At 37.4% G+C, this 16,799-nt stretch overlaps 1 protein-coding gene across 1 annotated transcript in view; it reads left to right on the top strand.

Moving 5' to 3' along the window:
• LOC139948099 (G-protein-signaling modulator 2-like) overlaps positions 1-12,511 on the top strand; it is a 50,758-nt gene extending 38,247 nt beyond the window's left edge. Inside the window, exons 14-15 of the mRNA XM_071946130.1 lie at positions 8,966-9,159; positions 11,505-12,511. Of these exons, the coding sequence (XP_071802231.1) occupies positions 8,966-9,159; positions 11,505-11,657 (347 nt within the window). The 3' untranslated portion in view covers positions 11,658-12,511. The remainder of the gene's footprint in view (positions 1-8,965; positions 9,160-11,504) is intronic.
• The last annotated feature ends 4,288 nt before the right edge of the window (positions 12,512-16,799 follow it).

Genomic DNA, 16,799 nt, shown 5'->3' with positions numbered 1-16,799 from the left:
CACTTCAGAGGGAGCCGTTTTTCACAAAGTTGTATACCATCAACCTCTCCCCATTACTAGTCACCAAGAAAGGTTTTATGCCAATAATTATTTTGAGTAATTACCAATAGTGTCCACTGCCTTTAAAAACAAATTTGAATTTTCCTCATAGATTAGAAGTGCCCTTTACCAGAGGAAAATTGCTATGCCCTTTCACTTCAGGAAAATCCCCTGTATTGCAAACTTCAGCATTCCAATTGGTTGATCTGATTAATTTTGCCAAGTGGCCACAGCTGACAAAGAGGGCGCTACACGGCAGACACAGGCAACGTTCCAGCTGATTATTCTCTGTGTTCCATTTTTAGCATTCAATGTTCTATGTCTATGTTGGGGGAAATGTTTTGTTATGAATACATGAATAAGTGCTTCATGCTTGCTGGAGGTTGTGTGCACATTTCATCACTAGTAAAATCAACAGCCAGGAAAGATAACATTGATTTCACATATATTTTATAATTAAGTTTAAACCACATCACATAGTTTTATTTTTTTAATATCCATGCCTACCCGCTGTTATGTTCTGGGTTTGTTTACTTTTATTAAGCTTATTGAGTAATCGTCAACTTTAAAAATATTGAGGTTGGTGAGTTTTTTCAATGTCCATTGTGTGTTTAATGTAAAGAAAAAATATCAAATGACAAGTATCTTTGTTTGAGTAATGTATTAAAACGAATTTGAATGCTTATCCAAAATCAATTGCCATAAATGACCATGATTGGCTCATTAATGCTGCGACCAGAGATGCTGTTGGTGTTTGCTCTCACGAGGCTAAACATGAATGGATTTTGCAAGCTTGTAAAAAAAACTGTTATAAAGTTTTGTTTACTGTTTTGCTCAGCAAGTAGACACTGTATTCTGCTGAAACTTTCACATGTGACTTTTATTAGGTCTTTCTTACAATTATGTAGACCAATCTACGACCCTACCTTAACACGCACTTGCCATGTCAACAGATCCATGGCCTAATGGAAGTGCTCTTTTCTCAATTTTTGAGACATGTTTTTCACTTAACCACTAATATATTTATTCCTTACTCTGTATGATTTGAGACTTAATATGTGGGGGTTGGAACAGCTGTTATATTCAACTGTGACATTTGGGAGTCTCGTCGTGCCTGCCTTTTTTCACGACATTCTCCAAACTATACGTGCAGTATTGTAAACATGTGTGTATCCCTGGTATTTAGGACGCCAGTCTCTATTGCACTGCACTGACACACAGGAGAGTCCAACCTGGGCCCAATTTCATAGAGCTGCCTAAGCAGCTGCTAAGCAAAAATATTGTCTGCTAAGCAAAAATATTGTCTGCTAAGCAAAAATTAGCAGGTTACCATATATTTTTGTTAGCATGTTGTTGTTGTTCTTAGCTGCTTTTTGTGCTTATGAAATAGGGCCCCTGGAGAGTGCAGACTTTGTAGGCCTCGGAAAAACATTCCAAAGACCTTGTTCAACACAGTGTGTTTCATCCAAACATCCACATATTTGGGTCCAGAATGCCCTACAGTTTTGAAAAATGCTAAGGAAAACCCTGCCTGAAATATCTATTAAGGCCTTGTACATGTACTTGATAAAATCTTCCTATTTTTTCAAGGACTACACTGTATATCCGAGAAGAAAAGCTTTGTATAACACGTATAAGAACTGATTATCATTCATTACTATTTATGCATAAATCTAAATACAATGTAAATACATTTCAGTCCTGTTTAGTCCAAAATGATATGGGGAGAAAAAAAAAGAGCCTGAAACCTTCCACTAAATCTATGCATGTCTTTGAACTCCAAACATTTAAACCCTCAAGTGTACTTTGTCCCCTTCAGCTAAAGTCCTAATGAAGAAGTATTAAGTCACCCATCAGTAATTCGTTCTGGCATCCGAGAAAACACTCTAGTGCCAGCTACATGTAGCGCCATTAACTAGAGCAGTACCTTATCAAGATGACATTATTTATAGGTTCTGCGGAGAACTGGCATCTATGTTACGCATGTTTAATTTATTTCTGTAATGTCGCTCTGTTGACGAAAGTGTGAGTTATTTTTTATGAGTCTACACTCAAGTTTGTTATGAATCTACACTCAAATGACTGATGAGTATTAGGTTAGCATTGACTGTTAATGTGTACACATTACGGGTCTACAGTTTTTATTTAGATATTCAAATCATTGAAACTATTACATAATCAATGGCTTCGAAGAAATAGTATAGGTCAGAGAAGAAACTCCAAAGTATCTGTGAAATCTGTGAAAATTATATTCAAACTAAATTTCTCAAAGGTTGTAGTGTTTCAAACTTGAATACTCCTTCGGACAATTATTTTTTTGCCACAACTACACAAGAAAAAAAAAGATGAAAAAATAGCTGTAAAGATTAATATTGACAGTGAGTAATTATTAATGGCTTTTCGGACAGAGTGTACCTTTTTTTTTTTACGGCTGTAACATATTATAAGCTAAAGAATAAATATTCATGTAAATTTAAGACAATGACAAATTATTCTGGCCTTTCAGTTGAACTGAATTGTGAAATGGAGATGTAAAATGAGATTTTAATAGAAGCATGTATTGTGCTAGTTGTCAGCACGATACATGTAACGTAATCCCCTTTAATTGCGGAAAAATGTGTAGTTTTATTTTTATCGTCACAACACCCTTGCGTTGGTGTTATTATCTCACGAATGCTCCCCATCCGCCCGTGGGAATTACATCTTCCACATGTCACCTCTTGGTCAACACTAAAAAGGGGATAAGTTTCAAAAATAGCACCTTCCCAATTGCTACTCATGCGCGAGCCGTTAACCAATTACAGCTTGGTCCCCCGTGAACACTTTGTGTTGTGCCAAGCCTCTTTGCATCTCAAGTCCGGGGTCAGAGAGAAACAGATGACGTCTTTTAAATGGTCTATCAGCGGACAAGGAAATTGGGATGGCAGGCTTTCTCGGAGCAACTCTTCTTGAAGTTGGTTTTTATTTCTGACGTCACCCTTGTCCGTGAAGCAATATTTATTTTATAATACACTGGAGGTACTCAAGCATTGAAGGAATGTATTGATTGATTTATATAGGAACTGGTTCTCAAAGTGCGGATGGCTGCGTTATTGGAAATGGATACAACCTTGGATGGATTATTTAAAAAAGATAACACAGTGTCAGGTTTTCTTGACGCGTTGTTATGAACTGAATGACTTGTTTGTAAGGGTTCCTTTTTTTTCATTGGGAAATACGAGTCCAAACACTTGGCCCCGACTGACATTGGACTCCTTAGTCATTGATTTTAAGAACAAATTATAATTGGTAAACAGAGTAGAGATGCTTGTTTTGAAAATATTTTTTTCAGGGTTGGTCAACAGAGTTTGTTGACAATAATGTATGAATGATACTCCAAAAACATAAGTAATAAATTTATGAACACGTGTTTTGCACTATTAAATAATAAATTCAACAAGTTGAAAAGGTACAATTTTTCCTTGTATTTTTTCCTTGTTTGAGACCCAATCCTGAATATAATTAACCTGGTGATGTATCGTTCCAAAACCAATTCGGTCTTTAAAGGATAAATATAAAAAGCATCAATTTATTTTAGTTGGAAAGATAGTGCTTATATAAAGGTTATACTAAAAACAATTTTTTTGTTTCTGTGAAATATTTCCTGCTGAACTGAAACAAAGCCTCATTGGAGAAAAACTGTATCTGGAAACCTAAAAAGACACAACTGCTAGTTTTGGTTTGATTATAGCAATCAAAATGAAGGAAAATGTGTTTTACACGCTAAAAATTGTGCTTGGTTTTTCACTATTTTCTCTTGATCTCACAACGGCTTCAGCACAATTTTGTTCACAGGTGTGTTATTTGAAGAAATGGGTGATCTCATAAAACATGAACACTGTCTACGACTGTTTTATCACCTCCACCAATCCTGTATAATTTTATAACACCTTAAAACGATAACCTAATTTGTCAAGAAATAATCCATCACATTTGATATGTCGTCTGGAATTCATCATGAAAAGCCTTGAAAGACATTCAGTCTCTTTAAAAACTCCTGAAACACTGCCCGCCCTCTCCCCTCCCTCTGGCCACGGGTCTTCTGCTCCCACGAGAAACACAGATAGTGATTAACGGCAATGTCGGGCGAAACACAACTTTCCCCATTGGCGGCCCAAGGCATGGTTTAATAATAGTACTCGGAGACCGAAGTTCGTTCACATTTACATTCCCCCCCTCCCCCCAGTCATATGCGCAATCTAGAATACATGCTAGCTCGGTAATTAACTACGATCGCCATTGTGCACGGATTGGATTATAGTCGAGTGGGTCATGGTTAATTTAAAGAAAAACATTCTTTTAAAATAAATTAAACCCTGCAACTTTAAAACATATCGCTCATGTTGGTTTTATTTAAGAGTGTTTTGTATTTTTTTAAGCATGACCAATGACAGTAATAATTAATCCAAGAGATTGTGGGTTTAGTGATGGTGTTGTTATTTAAGCCAAGAATTTGGTCCAATCCGCTTATTAACATTTTGCATAACTTAAGTGTTGTCATTTTTTTTTTTCTACTGTTTTTTTTTTCCCCCAGGATATTGGTTCTTTCTTTGTTTTAAGTATTTTAGTTCACCTGAATATAAGAAACATTTAGGCATTTTTTATATGGAAAACGCACAATGTAAGTAGGGTTTTTATTCATATTATTATAACCTTATGGTGTTTTTTGTAAGGATATTTAGTAGTCAACTTAATTTGTATTCAGTTGAATGTTTTTTTAGGTATAAAAAGTTGTAAAAACTTAACTTATCATTGGACTCTTATAATAGCAAACATTTTCTTAGTGCATGTAGTTTCCATCATAAAACTTTAGCAGTAACCATTGTACCAGCAGAAACTAATCAACCTGCGTAATTAAGCTTATCAAGGAGATTATTGGTTGGTTGGTTTGACGTCATTCGGAGGGGGTTACAAGTTTACCGTCGGTCAATTCCGCGATTCGTTATTTTGTTGGTGTGAGGATTGTGGACGACCCAAAGCTTGCTCAATGTGCCACTGTGCCCATGAATGGGATCATGGCGCAGACGTATTCAATTAGCATGTCATGTGCATTAATGCCGCATGGCAGGTTCCTCTATTTTCATTTTCATTTTCTTCCCAGTCTGACGGACGACGGATTCCGAGTCGAGTCCCCAGGCCACGTTTTCAGATGAATATCCAGAGGAATAGACTTGGCCTAGTCCAATCAGGAATTGAACGAGATACTGTCAGCCCTCATTAATATAAACAGGACTGTTATGAAGAGGCTCATCGCAGTGGACACTATTGTTAATTACTTAAAATAATGATTCGCATAGAACCTTTCTTGATTACGAGTAATGGGGAGAGGTTGATAGTATAAAACATTGTGAGAAACAGCTCCCTCTGAAGTGGTTCGGTAAAAAAAGTGTAAACAGTAACGTTACTTGATTCTCTCTCAGAGCAAAATTTGATATACATGTATGACCTTGTTGGAATCGGATATTAACAATACTTGGGTCTTTACATTCCAGTCACTTAAACTTGAAATATTCTTCTTATTCCATGACAATGTTTTAACGGAAAGGACAGCAAACTATATGTGAGCTTAATCGGTATCTTTTAAAATTGGACTCTGTTAATTTACTGCAAGAGTCTTGATTGAAAAGTAAACCATTTGGTTGGTCTGGAGCCTAGAGGGCTGACAAATGGTGGCATGCATAACTTCACTGTCAGACCCTAGAGCCTGCAGAGTCCCCAGACTACCCTCTTATGCGGAGCCCAAAAAATGCCTGCTGGAAGGACTCGGTCATGTCAAGTCATTGAGTTCGTTCGAGTTAACTATTTACCCACACGGCTCTACAGAGTGTCAGGCAGAGTGTCGTCCAAATGCCAGAATTGATTTGAGACCTTTATACTCGGGTGTTTGCGGACTTAAAGCGACTTGAACTTTGTGTGTTTTTTACTCTTCTCGGATTAGATGGAGTATTTGTCCACGTAATTAAGAGTCATTTATGCAGTGTTGCCAGGTCACCAAGACGACTATTGTAGATGTCTTTGTTTTCGTGGCGTGTCGTGACCGAGCGGTCTACTGCATTGAGCTCACGTTCTGATGGTTTAGCCATCTGAGGGGGGGGGGGGGGGGGGGTGGTTCGAATTCCGGTCATGACACTTGTGTCCTTGAGCTAGGGAAGGATAGGGCAGGTTAATGGTAATGACCAGGGCCCAATTTCATCAAGCCTGTAAGCACAACAATTTGCTTAGCATGAAATTTCTTCCTTGATTAAAACAAGATTACCAACCATTGTTGCATATTGCTTGTTACTGGCATTCAGCTGTTGTTTGCTTATCCTAAAAATCACGTGGACATTTGGTTGGTAATCTTGTTTCTATTAAGGAAGAAATTTTTTGTCTGTCGCATTCCAGAACACAATTTAATACTTTTGCAGTCTTATCACTAAATGGTGTAAACAATAAATAATTAATTAAGCCTATCTTGATATGTACACCTTATCTGTGAACTATTACCTTTTACATCTGGAAAGAGGAATTTTGAATGTAGGAAGATCTCTACGCTATTTCCTGTACAGACACAATAAAATAGTGATATGTTAAATGCTTTTATGTGTTCCGGCATACAGTTGTCGATTGCACCTGTTTCTTCACATAAAAGATCCAGCGATTTCCCTTACATTGATATTCCAAAACAATTTCTCAGCAATCCTGGGGGCACATGGAGCAGCAGCACGCGCTCAGTACAGATATGGCGTCTTTAATTTATCACCCCTCCCACGAACTCTGGTCAGGATTACTGCATTTTTGTTAATCATTGTGTCGCAACCCCCGCATTGCGATCGATTGTTTGTGTATTGAAATTAATTAGTCATTAATTACGGTTCATGCTCTCTCTAATGATTGTTTTTTCATCGTTGTTTCATCATGAATGAACCTTTCTTTAAAGGGGGTTATACATCAGCGATTTTTGGAGGAGTAAATTAATTAACACCATCCTCCAGTATTGATTAAATTCACCGTACTACCATCATATGTGAAAACTACAAGTTCATGGCCTTCCTGTTTAAACAAAAACGCTGAAAAAAATTATTGTGAAGGTACATATTCTCACATACAGGAAATTGTTTTCAGGAATTTTATTCAGAATCTTGTTTGGCTTACATATACCGCTGTCAAAATAAAGGATGCTGATTTGCGAGTCTTCAAATTTTTCCCGGACTTTGCTTTGACAGCACTTCAAAACGGATTATTTTCCCTGAAGGATTTGTATTGGTTATTATATTATGTTCTGTGAGCTTTCAATTTGAAGCTGAATTTATTTCTTGGTAACTTCAAAATCTTGACTTTAAAAGTGACTCTTGCTTGGAAAGTGAGGATACTATTATCTTTGGGGGGATATATTCACCTGACTCCACGGTGCATAAGTGAGCTGTGTTTGATTACCAACCCCCCCCCCCCCCCCCCCCCCGCCTTATATATGCCATATGGCCATCACAGCCTTCCTACCCAGCGTTGAAGAACACCTGCTGTGACATACAACTCACACAGCGATTCATCATCGGCGATAAACAGTACACTGCTCCCCGTACGGAATCTCCCTGCATTTACAAAACCCAGCCTCCTGGAAGAGAAAGAGAGAGATCTCTTCTCATCTGCGATGGAGATTTAGTGAGATTTGGTGAGATTTTTGCAGCGGTGTTACTGGATCAGTTGAACTCCTGACGGAGATAAACAACTGGAGTGCCTGGAATACGTGGCGTGTTAAATGGTGCATGATCGTTTAGCAGGATTCCATACATTGCTGAGTGAACACAAATGTCAGTAAACTACACGCACCATTGTTGGACTCAAGCCAAGGAGTATTTCAAATGTGTTTTGTGTTTTGCGGACTCTCGTCATAATTAACGCCAAAATAATCTTACATTACGGTTGGATAATTGAGAGCATAGATCTACTAGTATTCTTCTTCAGAGCGACTAAACAGAAAACTCCATCCAGCTAGATCAACAAAAATATTCCATTATCCATTTCCCCATCTGCAGTTCGGCCGAGGGGTTCTGCGATTCCGAGAGATGTCTGTCGGAGAAGGCCGCCCCTGTTCTGTTGTTGAAGACAGAAATACATCATAAGTTGTGTGTCATCACTGTATGTAAACAAACAGTGAATCCCGAACCGAGTGAAACACTACTGTGGGACATCATTGAGTACTAGTCGTGTCTGTCAGCGAACGTATATACATGTATCTACTCAAGCTTTGAAGGATCGTTGCCAGACCTGTAGTTTCTAAACTGACAGTAGTCTTCTGATTTCATCATTTTTCTGCATTTTATTTTGATTTCCGACATGTTGTCGAACTTTGTCACATCTTGCATAGCCAGCTTATGATGTTTTATCTGTTCATATGGGATTTCATTTGATGGTTCTGAGCACTCATTTGTGAAACCATGAAAAAACCTTCCAAGAAATCGGGTATGTTTACTTGTATCTTTATCCTTATTAGAGGTATACTCTTACAGTTTTTCTTTCTTCTAATTATTTTGTTGACTGAGTGAATTAATTTTCATCCTGTGTTCAGTAAACAACACCATACAACCAAGTTGCAAAAATTTCATTAAATTTGGTTAATCCTTCTTCCCCTTTTTTTTTTTTTTAACAAAATATTTTTACTGATTGATTTTATGCTTACAACGGGCTTATTTCAATCGAAATAAAGAATTTTTAGAGTCTTCAATTGAGAGGCAAGAGTGTTTTTTCTTTCATTGTCTTGTAACTTTGATGGTCAATTGAGCTCAAATTTTCACAGGTTTGTTATTTTATGCGTATGTTGAGATACACCAATTGAGAAGACTCGCTTGACAATAACCAATAGTGTCCAGTGTTATAAACGTCATCTGGTCTTTTTGTATTTTTACAGATTACCCGATGAAAGAGGAGCTGATGAATCAGATAGCTAGCTTCCAGCGGAGTCGGCTCAACGAGCAACGCTCCAGCATATGCAACCTCCCTGGTCTCAAGACCAACAACGAGGAAGTCTTAGGGCAACTCCTTCATAAAGGGGGCCAGGGAGTACCCGATGATGACTTCTTCGATATGCTAATGAGGTGTCAGGTGAGTTGATGAATATGCAAGAAAATTTGAATATTTTGAACATGACTATGCCTTATAGTTATTTATCCTGATAATAAGTCATTGTGTCCCGCGCCTGCTACTTCTGGTCCTAAGCTGGCATCAGTTTGTGTATAATGTTACCCCAAAAGACACAAACATTTCTTATGGCGGAAACTTTTCATTCTGAAAAGAAATGTCAGGTGAGGAAATGAATGCACATTCAAATGACTTTTGTATGCTGATGAGGTATCATATGAGAGAACGAATATGTATTTAAAAGAAGACTTTCAAGCTAACCATGGCATAAAAATTTGCTTAATTTTAAGCGTATTTCACAGGTTAGACAAAAAAATGAGAGAAATAGCTCCCTCTGAAGTAACGTAGTTTTCGAGGAAGAAGTAATTTTCAAATGAATTTGATTTCGAGACCTCAGATTTAGAATTTGAGGTCTCGAAATCAAGCATCTGAAAGCACACAACTTCGATGACTGATTAAACTCAATTTTCACAGATTTGTTATTTTATGCATATGTTGACAAACACCAATTGAAAAGACCGATCTTTTACAATTACCAATAGGGTCCTTTCTTTTGTAGACGTCTGGATTTGAAAGAATAAAGGCCCGGTCACACAGGCACCGATAACGAAATGAGAACGATAAAAATGCACGCTCGCGATTGGTTGAATTGCTCCACGCAGACTATGCCCACGCTCAATCAACCAATCGAGGGCGTGCATTTTTATCGTTATCGTTTTCGTTCTCGTTATCGGGGCCTGTGTGACCGGGCCGCAACAAGTAATGACACTTGGATTTTACTGATGAAATGGACCAGAACTAATTTGTAACAGTCATTGTACTTTTTGTTGTGTAAGTCTTGCTAATAGCCAATATTTTTAATGCATTTTTATGGGGGTTTTTGTCGCTGTAAACAACAGAAGGATTGTAATGAGTAATTGCTTTCAAAGGTTGTTTATTTTTATAGCTGGTTTTTTTTTTTTTTTTTTTTTTTTGTGTTGCCATTTACTGATTAAAAACGTAATGGGAGATTATCAGCGCCATTCTTTTTAATTAGGGATATTGCATTTGGGTGGGTTAAAAATAAATTTGCATTTACTTTTTTATGTAAAAGAACATTTTTGGTACAAATCTTCAATAGTAAAATCTGCAACTGTGTACTTCACAGTTCTCGAAGGCAGGGTGTACTTTGGGTAATTTCTCCACAAGTTAACGACCATCAAAACTTACTTACTGAAGTGCTGTTGATATTAAAACATGAAAAACGACCCTCTTTGAAGTATTGTAATTTTAAGGCAGTGAACGCTATTGGTAATTACTCAAAATAATTATTTGCATAAAACCTTTCTTGGTGACAAGTAATGGGGAGAGGTTGATATGATAGTATATAACATTGTGAGAAACGACACCCTCTGAAGTAATGTAGTTTTCGAGAAAGAAGTAATTTTCCACAAATTTGATTTCGAGACCTCAGATTTTAAATTTTAGGTCTTAAAATCAAGCATCTGAAAGCACACAACTTGGTGTGACAAGGGTGTTCTTTCTTTGACAACCGATTGAGCTCAAATTTTCTGAAGGTTGGTTATTTTGTGCATATGTTAAGATACACCAACTGTGAAGACTAGTCTTTGACAATTACCAATAGTGTCCAGTGTCTTTAAGAGAAAGAAGTCATTTTCACCCTTGAAGTCTGTCTCATACATCTTGAAGCAGACAATTCTGTGCAACAATGGTGTTTTTCCTTGCATTTATTATATTCTTGCAACTTTGATGACTAATTGCCTCAGTACTGTTACAGTACAAAAATGTGCGCACTGGGTGTATGATCTAAGGACAACGTACCCCTTGTACACCCCACGTTCATCTACTCCACAGTATTGATACTTTATAATTGCTTAATATCGTTCATGCATAATGCACCTGTTTTAATGTTCATGGTTGATGAAAGAAATACAAACAGCTTACTGCCAGGGCACCAGACATCAATATTATTAATATATATTAAACTAGTGAGGCAATAACAGTAGGACTAACCCATCAGGTTTTTAAGTTCTGTGAAAGAGACTCGGATTGCAGTGTCTTTAACTTTGTTTTTCAATTTTAGGTCCAGGCCTGGAATTTTATCTTTAACTTTGAGAGGACAAGGCCATTTTCATTTTGATAAGGGCACTGGTTCCATTGGAAAATCTTAAAGTCTATGGGAAACTATTGAAGGGACACCAAGGCCAAGACCAGAGCAACTTACAAATGGCTTCATGGTTAATTACAGTAAAATATAGGCATTGATATCATTATTGATGGTGTTCTTTTACTGTTGTTTACTTTTGCAGGGGTCAAGAATAAATGACCAGCGGAGTGAGCCCCCAGTCTTGCAACCTGCCCCAACGGTACCAGACGAGGATTTCTTTGCCCTGATACAACGCGTCCAGTCCAAGCGAATGGACGCTCAACGAGCCGACAACGGCCCCAAGGAAAAGAAATAAGTAATATTTTTAGCCAACTCGCACTCTTCCCTCCTTGGAACAAGGTTATGTAATATTGAAAGGTCCACATTCAAGAGATGTGGTGACTAGATGCTGCGTTTTAGTAACGGTCATTTCGTAGAGCGGAAGGCACCATGTAAAATGGTAAACGCCCTTTGAACATCGAGCAGGAAACAAGCTAAGCTTAACATCAGGTGTATAATCAGCTGAGCCACAAAAGGAAGCCTAGCTACAAAATTATTAAATATGAGGTGGAAGCTTGTTCAAAGGAAGCATAGCAAAGCATCAAATACCGTCATATGGGAACTGAGCTTAGAGTCAATCGTGAGTTAAGCTTAACTTCAAGCAGGAGCAATATGTTACAGGAGCTAAGCTGTGCGTCAAGTGCAAACTTACTTATCTGAGCTAGCGCAGTGACAAGATCCTGGACATCACCTTCTTAACCAGAATGAGCTGAAACATTACCACTCTGGACACCATTAGATACATGTATAATCCACCAGAAGTGACTGCTGAAGCAATGTACCTCACTGGATGCAAGCTACTTTAGGATTCTGTTTTGTGCATACACAAAATATAAGATAACATAATATTTAATAAGCAGAGGATGGTACTACACAAGATAACTTCTTTGATACCAAGGCCTGCTATAGAGGCAGAGGCAGGGCACCTTCCTAATGTTCCCATACTTTAACTCACTATTTTCCTCCTAAAATCCTCCAAATAGCTCCTGAGATTCCAAGCACACAACAAAGACATGGGGGCACTAGGCTAGTAGAGTGATTTAAAAGTCCCTTTTCTGAAAATTCTTGGCTTCAAAACCAGTCTTAATAAATAAAATAAAATAAAATAAACCACACCAAAGGAATCTGGTGTACTCTGGTCATCTTGATTTTACTCCATTCCAACTCATTTTAACTAAAGTGAGGCTGGACGAAATAATAGTCTGGTGCAATGCACAATGAATGTTAGCATTCATTACTGTTATTGGAAACAGGGAATATAACGAAGATGGTGACAGCGTGATAAAGGTCTATTTATGCCCCTCCTCATTCCTATCCCCTGATTATCTCCCCCCCCCCCAAAAAAAAAAACCCTCGACAGCAGACCATCCTGCATCCATCCATCCATCCATCGAAATTCTCTATACACTTTGATCGTTAGTTCATTTCAAACTCTGCTTCCAAGTTTAATTACTTTGCACCAACACTCACTGTACATTGTTGATGTGCCTTTTTTAGTCTGTCTTATAAAGTAGTTTTTAAAGGTAGGTTTTAAGTTATTTTTTAAGTTTTAAGAGTTGATGAGTAATTGAGTACAGTTGGTGTAATGTATGCACATATGGGCTTGCTGAAGTGGAATTTACCTTGCGTCAAACTGTAATTATGTCACAAGTATAAACTGAAATTCTAAGTTACCTCAGAATTAACAACCAGAAATAATTATAACATCTTGAGAGGGAGTCCAAAGACTTTTGACTCAAAGAATTGGAACACAGAATCAAAATTATCAATTGTATTATTGAAGAAAGAAAACAATTTCAGAAATGTTTGATGCTCATAAAACATTCAACCACAAAAATGTGCTTAGTGCCGGAAATCATGCTCAGCAGATTATAAAGAATTCTTTGTGCTCAAATGCTTGTTAGTAGCTGATTGCAGCTTAGCAGATTTGGTTCAAGTCTGAATTCTTGGCCAAACAGCTGTTTGCCATAGCCCTGTCCTAATTGTAATGCTAGACATATGGGTTGCATTATGGCACTTCTATGTATGGCACTTCTATGTATGATTAACTATGCAACAGTCATTCCTAGGTATCTGTAGACAGTGCTGATACTTAAAAAAAAAAAAAAATTCTCAATGGGGCGATTACTGTTATACATATCACGACAGGAACACAAGTGTTTCTACTACACTTTCTAGTCCTTACAATCGTCAACCATTTCCATAGTTTTTCCTTTTGACTGTTATGTCATGGGTGGTACTTTATATTGTCTTGTGCATCACGTGTGGATCGAATGCCACTCTATCAAAACGGATCGTGTTAAATTGGTTGACGTAAAGAGGCACTTGGTGTAGAAATAATTTTAGATGTCGTGGTAGATATTTTAGAATAGACAGGACTCGTTTTGGGAGTCTGCTTTAAAGGTAGAGTCATTGGTTTGTTTCTCAGATTCAAATGTTTTGGGTATAAAATTCTCCAAACCCATTTTTTTCGAAGAGAATCCTTTCTCAAAATAGTTAAAGACTATCACTGCTGCAGTGTTTTTTCAGCAAGCAAGTTTTTGTGGTCAATAATTTGTTTGAGTAATTACCAATCTATGACCCTACCTTTAAGTATTCAAACATGGTTAGGAACTTTTAGTTCTCAATCGCGCTTTTTAAAGAGCCTCTCCAAGGTCATCTAAAGTTTTGTGATGGACTCAGTTTCCAATATATTCTTTATAAAATGCCATGTCATTCACATTCATGAATGGTGTCCGCTACCATTGGTTAATCGTTCCACAATAATTTCTGCGGAGCTGGTTGGGTTGCACATACACATGTAAGTCGTTCATCAATACTTTGCTTAGCAGAAATGAGCAGGAAACCAGTCACAAATCGTACATGTGGCTTGGTAGTTTGGCTGGTAACCTTATGCTGGTAAGAATATGGGCCCTGAATAAAGTCGGCAAATAATAATATAAGCATAGACAGTAGCACCACAATGTTTATGGCCATTTTGTGAACCTGATGGGCTGAGGGTTTTACTTTTGGACAATCATTTTATCAGCAAACTAAACCTTTGATTAAGTATATTTAACTGTATAAATAATTGTGATAAGTATTCGGAGAAATTCCAGCGTTTGTAAACCTGTAAATATTTCCTATGGACTGAAATTGTGATTATGTTTTTAGTAATTATAAAATGTCATGTTTTTGTTTTTTTCTCTTCTTTTTTATATGTAAAATGTACAGAAATAATATCAAATTGTAAATAATTATTTGGGGGAAATTTGAAAACCCCAACTGAGTGTATGGGAACTCTTTTATGTAGATATGTAATCTGTGAAATGACGCTTAAAAAATATAATGAAATTTAATGGTGTGACCCCAAGTATCAAACTCATAATTTTCCGAAATTTAAGAAACATTTTGCTAAACTTACTGAATCCAGTAGAATAAACCTCTACACCATAAGTCATTTTGAGAATGGTGGACACAATACTACGGCCCATTAGGTTTGGGTAAATTTGTCTGTATACACCCAAATCAAACACTAGTGCACCCATGTAGTGTTCACCATCCTTCAAATAGGCTAATGGGATTATTTTCACAACTGAAAAATCTGGGCCCAATGTCATAAAGCTGTATAGCAGAAAAGTTTGCTTAGCAAGAAATTAGTGAGGTACCAGTCACAGCAATGGTAAATGTACAGTATTTTGACTGGTAACCTATTTTTGCTAAGGAAGAATGCTTATTACATGCTTTATGAAATTGGGCCTTGGTTCTGTTATCTCTGCCAGATCATTAGGCTGGAAACCAATGTGTCCATCATGCTATGTGCGTTATGCGTATCCTTATTATATGCATTACTTGACGTGTGGTTGCATTTTTACGCATTACGCACAACACATTTTGGACGCATGGATTTCTGGCCTAAGGTTTGTCAAATTGATTTGGTTCCTAGAACTTGCAAACAGAAGATAACCATGAAAGACATGGCACTGTACAGTCAAGTATTGCAGTCTTCCACACCCTCGCAACATCCTGATCTCATTTCAAATATGACGCCCTAAAACAATGATCCAGAAGATTTGAGTGTCCGCCCCATCTACTTTTACTTTATCCCTGTTAAGTTATATTGATCAACTTTTAAATGTTTTATGCTGATTTAAGATGTCATTTTACAAGTGTGGTTTTACAAAAAAAAGATGAGCTGACAAAAAATATTTTTTTTTTTTTTTTTGCAAAGCATGGGACTTTTCGACTAAAGTCCTTTTCGACTAAACTGACCAAAATTGGTTTCTTAAATTGTTGGGGAAAATACAAGACTTTGCCAATCATCTTTTTTTTCTCTGAAAATCTCCACACTTCTTGCGTGTCACATAGGGCAAACTTTGTAGGCAACTTGGAGGCAACCAACTGCAGTGTATGCGAAGTATTTCACTTTCTCCGAGAAAATAATGAGAAACTGAAATGTGAATGAATTTTCTTATCAGAGATTGCCTAGAACTGGTTGCCTGTAAATTGCCCTATGTGACATGCCCTTTATTTTGATAAAATTACACATATTCTTATAACTGTGCTTTTTCTAAAAGGTGCCCCCTACCCCAATTCGGGAGTAACTTTGATTTGGTTGGGGTTACTGACAAAAATGTAACCTGCATACTGGAAAATAGTTTAAATTGACCATTTTGTATGGGCTTCAAAACAGCATATATGCATCAATTAATAATATTGAATAATTATGTACAGTGATAATAATTGTAGATTCTTAAAGCAGCAAACAATTGTAAAAGTAGCCACATTAGCCCGATCCAATTTCCGTTTGACCGTTCCATCATAATTGTCACAAGCACTGTAAGTCAAGAAATTAAAAACAAAATAATGTCAGTAAAAGTGAAGGAGCCATTTTGTGCAAACTTTTGCAAAGAGTGGACACCCAGTGAACTACAACAGTGTTGTGTGTTGTTGTTGTGCAAGTGTGTTGTTTTATGCAACGGGAGACTTTCTGGGACGATAGAGGGAAGCAGACTTACTGGAAAAATCTATTGTTCCCAGAATTCTGCGCATCTTCAGAACTACGTAAACAATGGAAATTTACCCGGTAAGTCTGCTGCCACCTATCGTTGGAAAGTCTCCTATTAGTCTACAGCATGTTTTGGATTGGTGCGCTACAAGTTTTTTTCTAAACCATAGAGCATGGTAAAGGATGCCAACAACAGAGCAAATTTGAGAGCCCACATTATTAGTCGACACGGGACCTGTGGTTGACCACTGATTAGCAAGGTTCCTGTGCAGAGATGTAACACCCCTCCCCCAACCCCGCCCCAACAACAACTCGTTTGGATGCCTCTAGAGTCGATCATCATTTCACACTTCCATTGCCCACTGCCATTTTCACTATGGTTTCAATGGTGTCGCATGCAAAAACACCTCT

This window comes from Asterias amurensis, chromosome 15 (assembly GCF_032118995.1).
Source record: "Asterias amurensis chromosome 15, ASM3211899v1".
NCBI classification, from domain to species: Eukaryota; Metazoa; Echinodermata; class Asteroidea; order Forcipulatida; family Asteriidae; genus Asterias; species Asterias amurensis.
The sequence above is the reverse complement of the archived record's forward strand: the minus strand, read 5'-3'. Positions and strand labels throughout refer to the sequence as shown.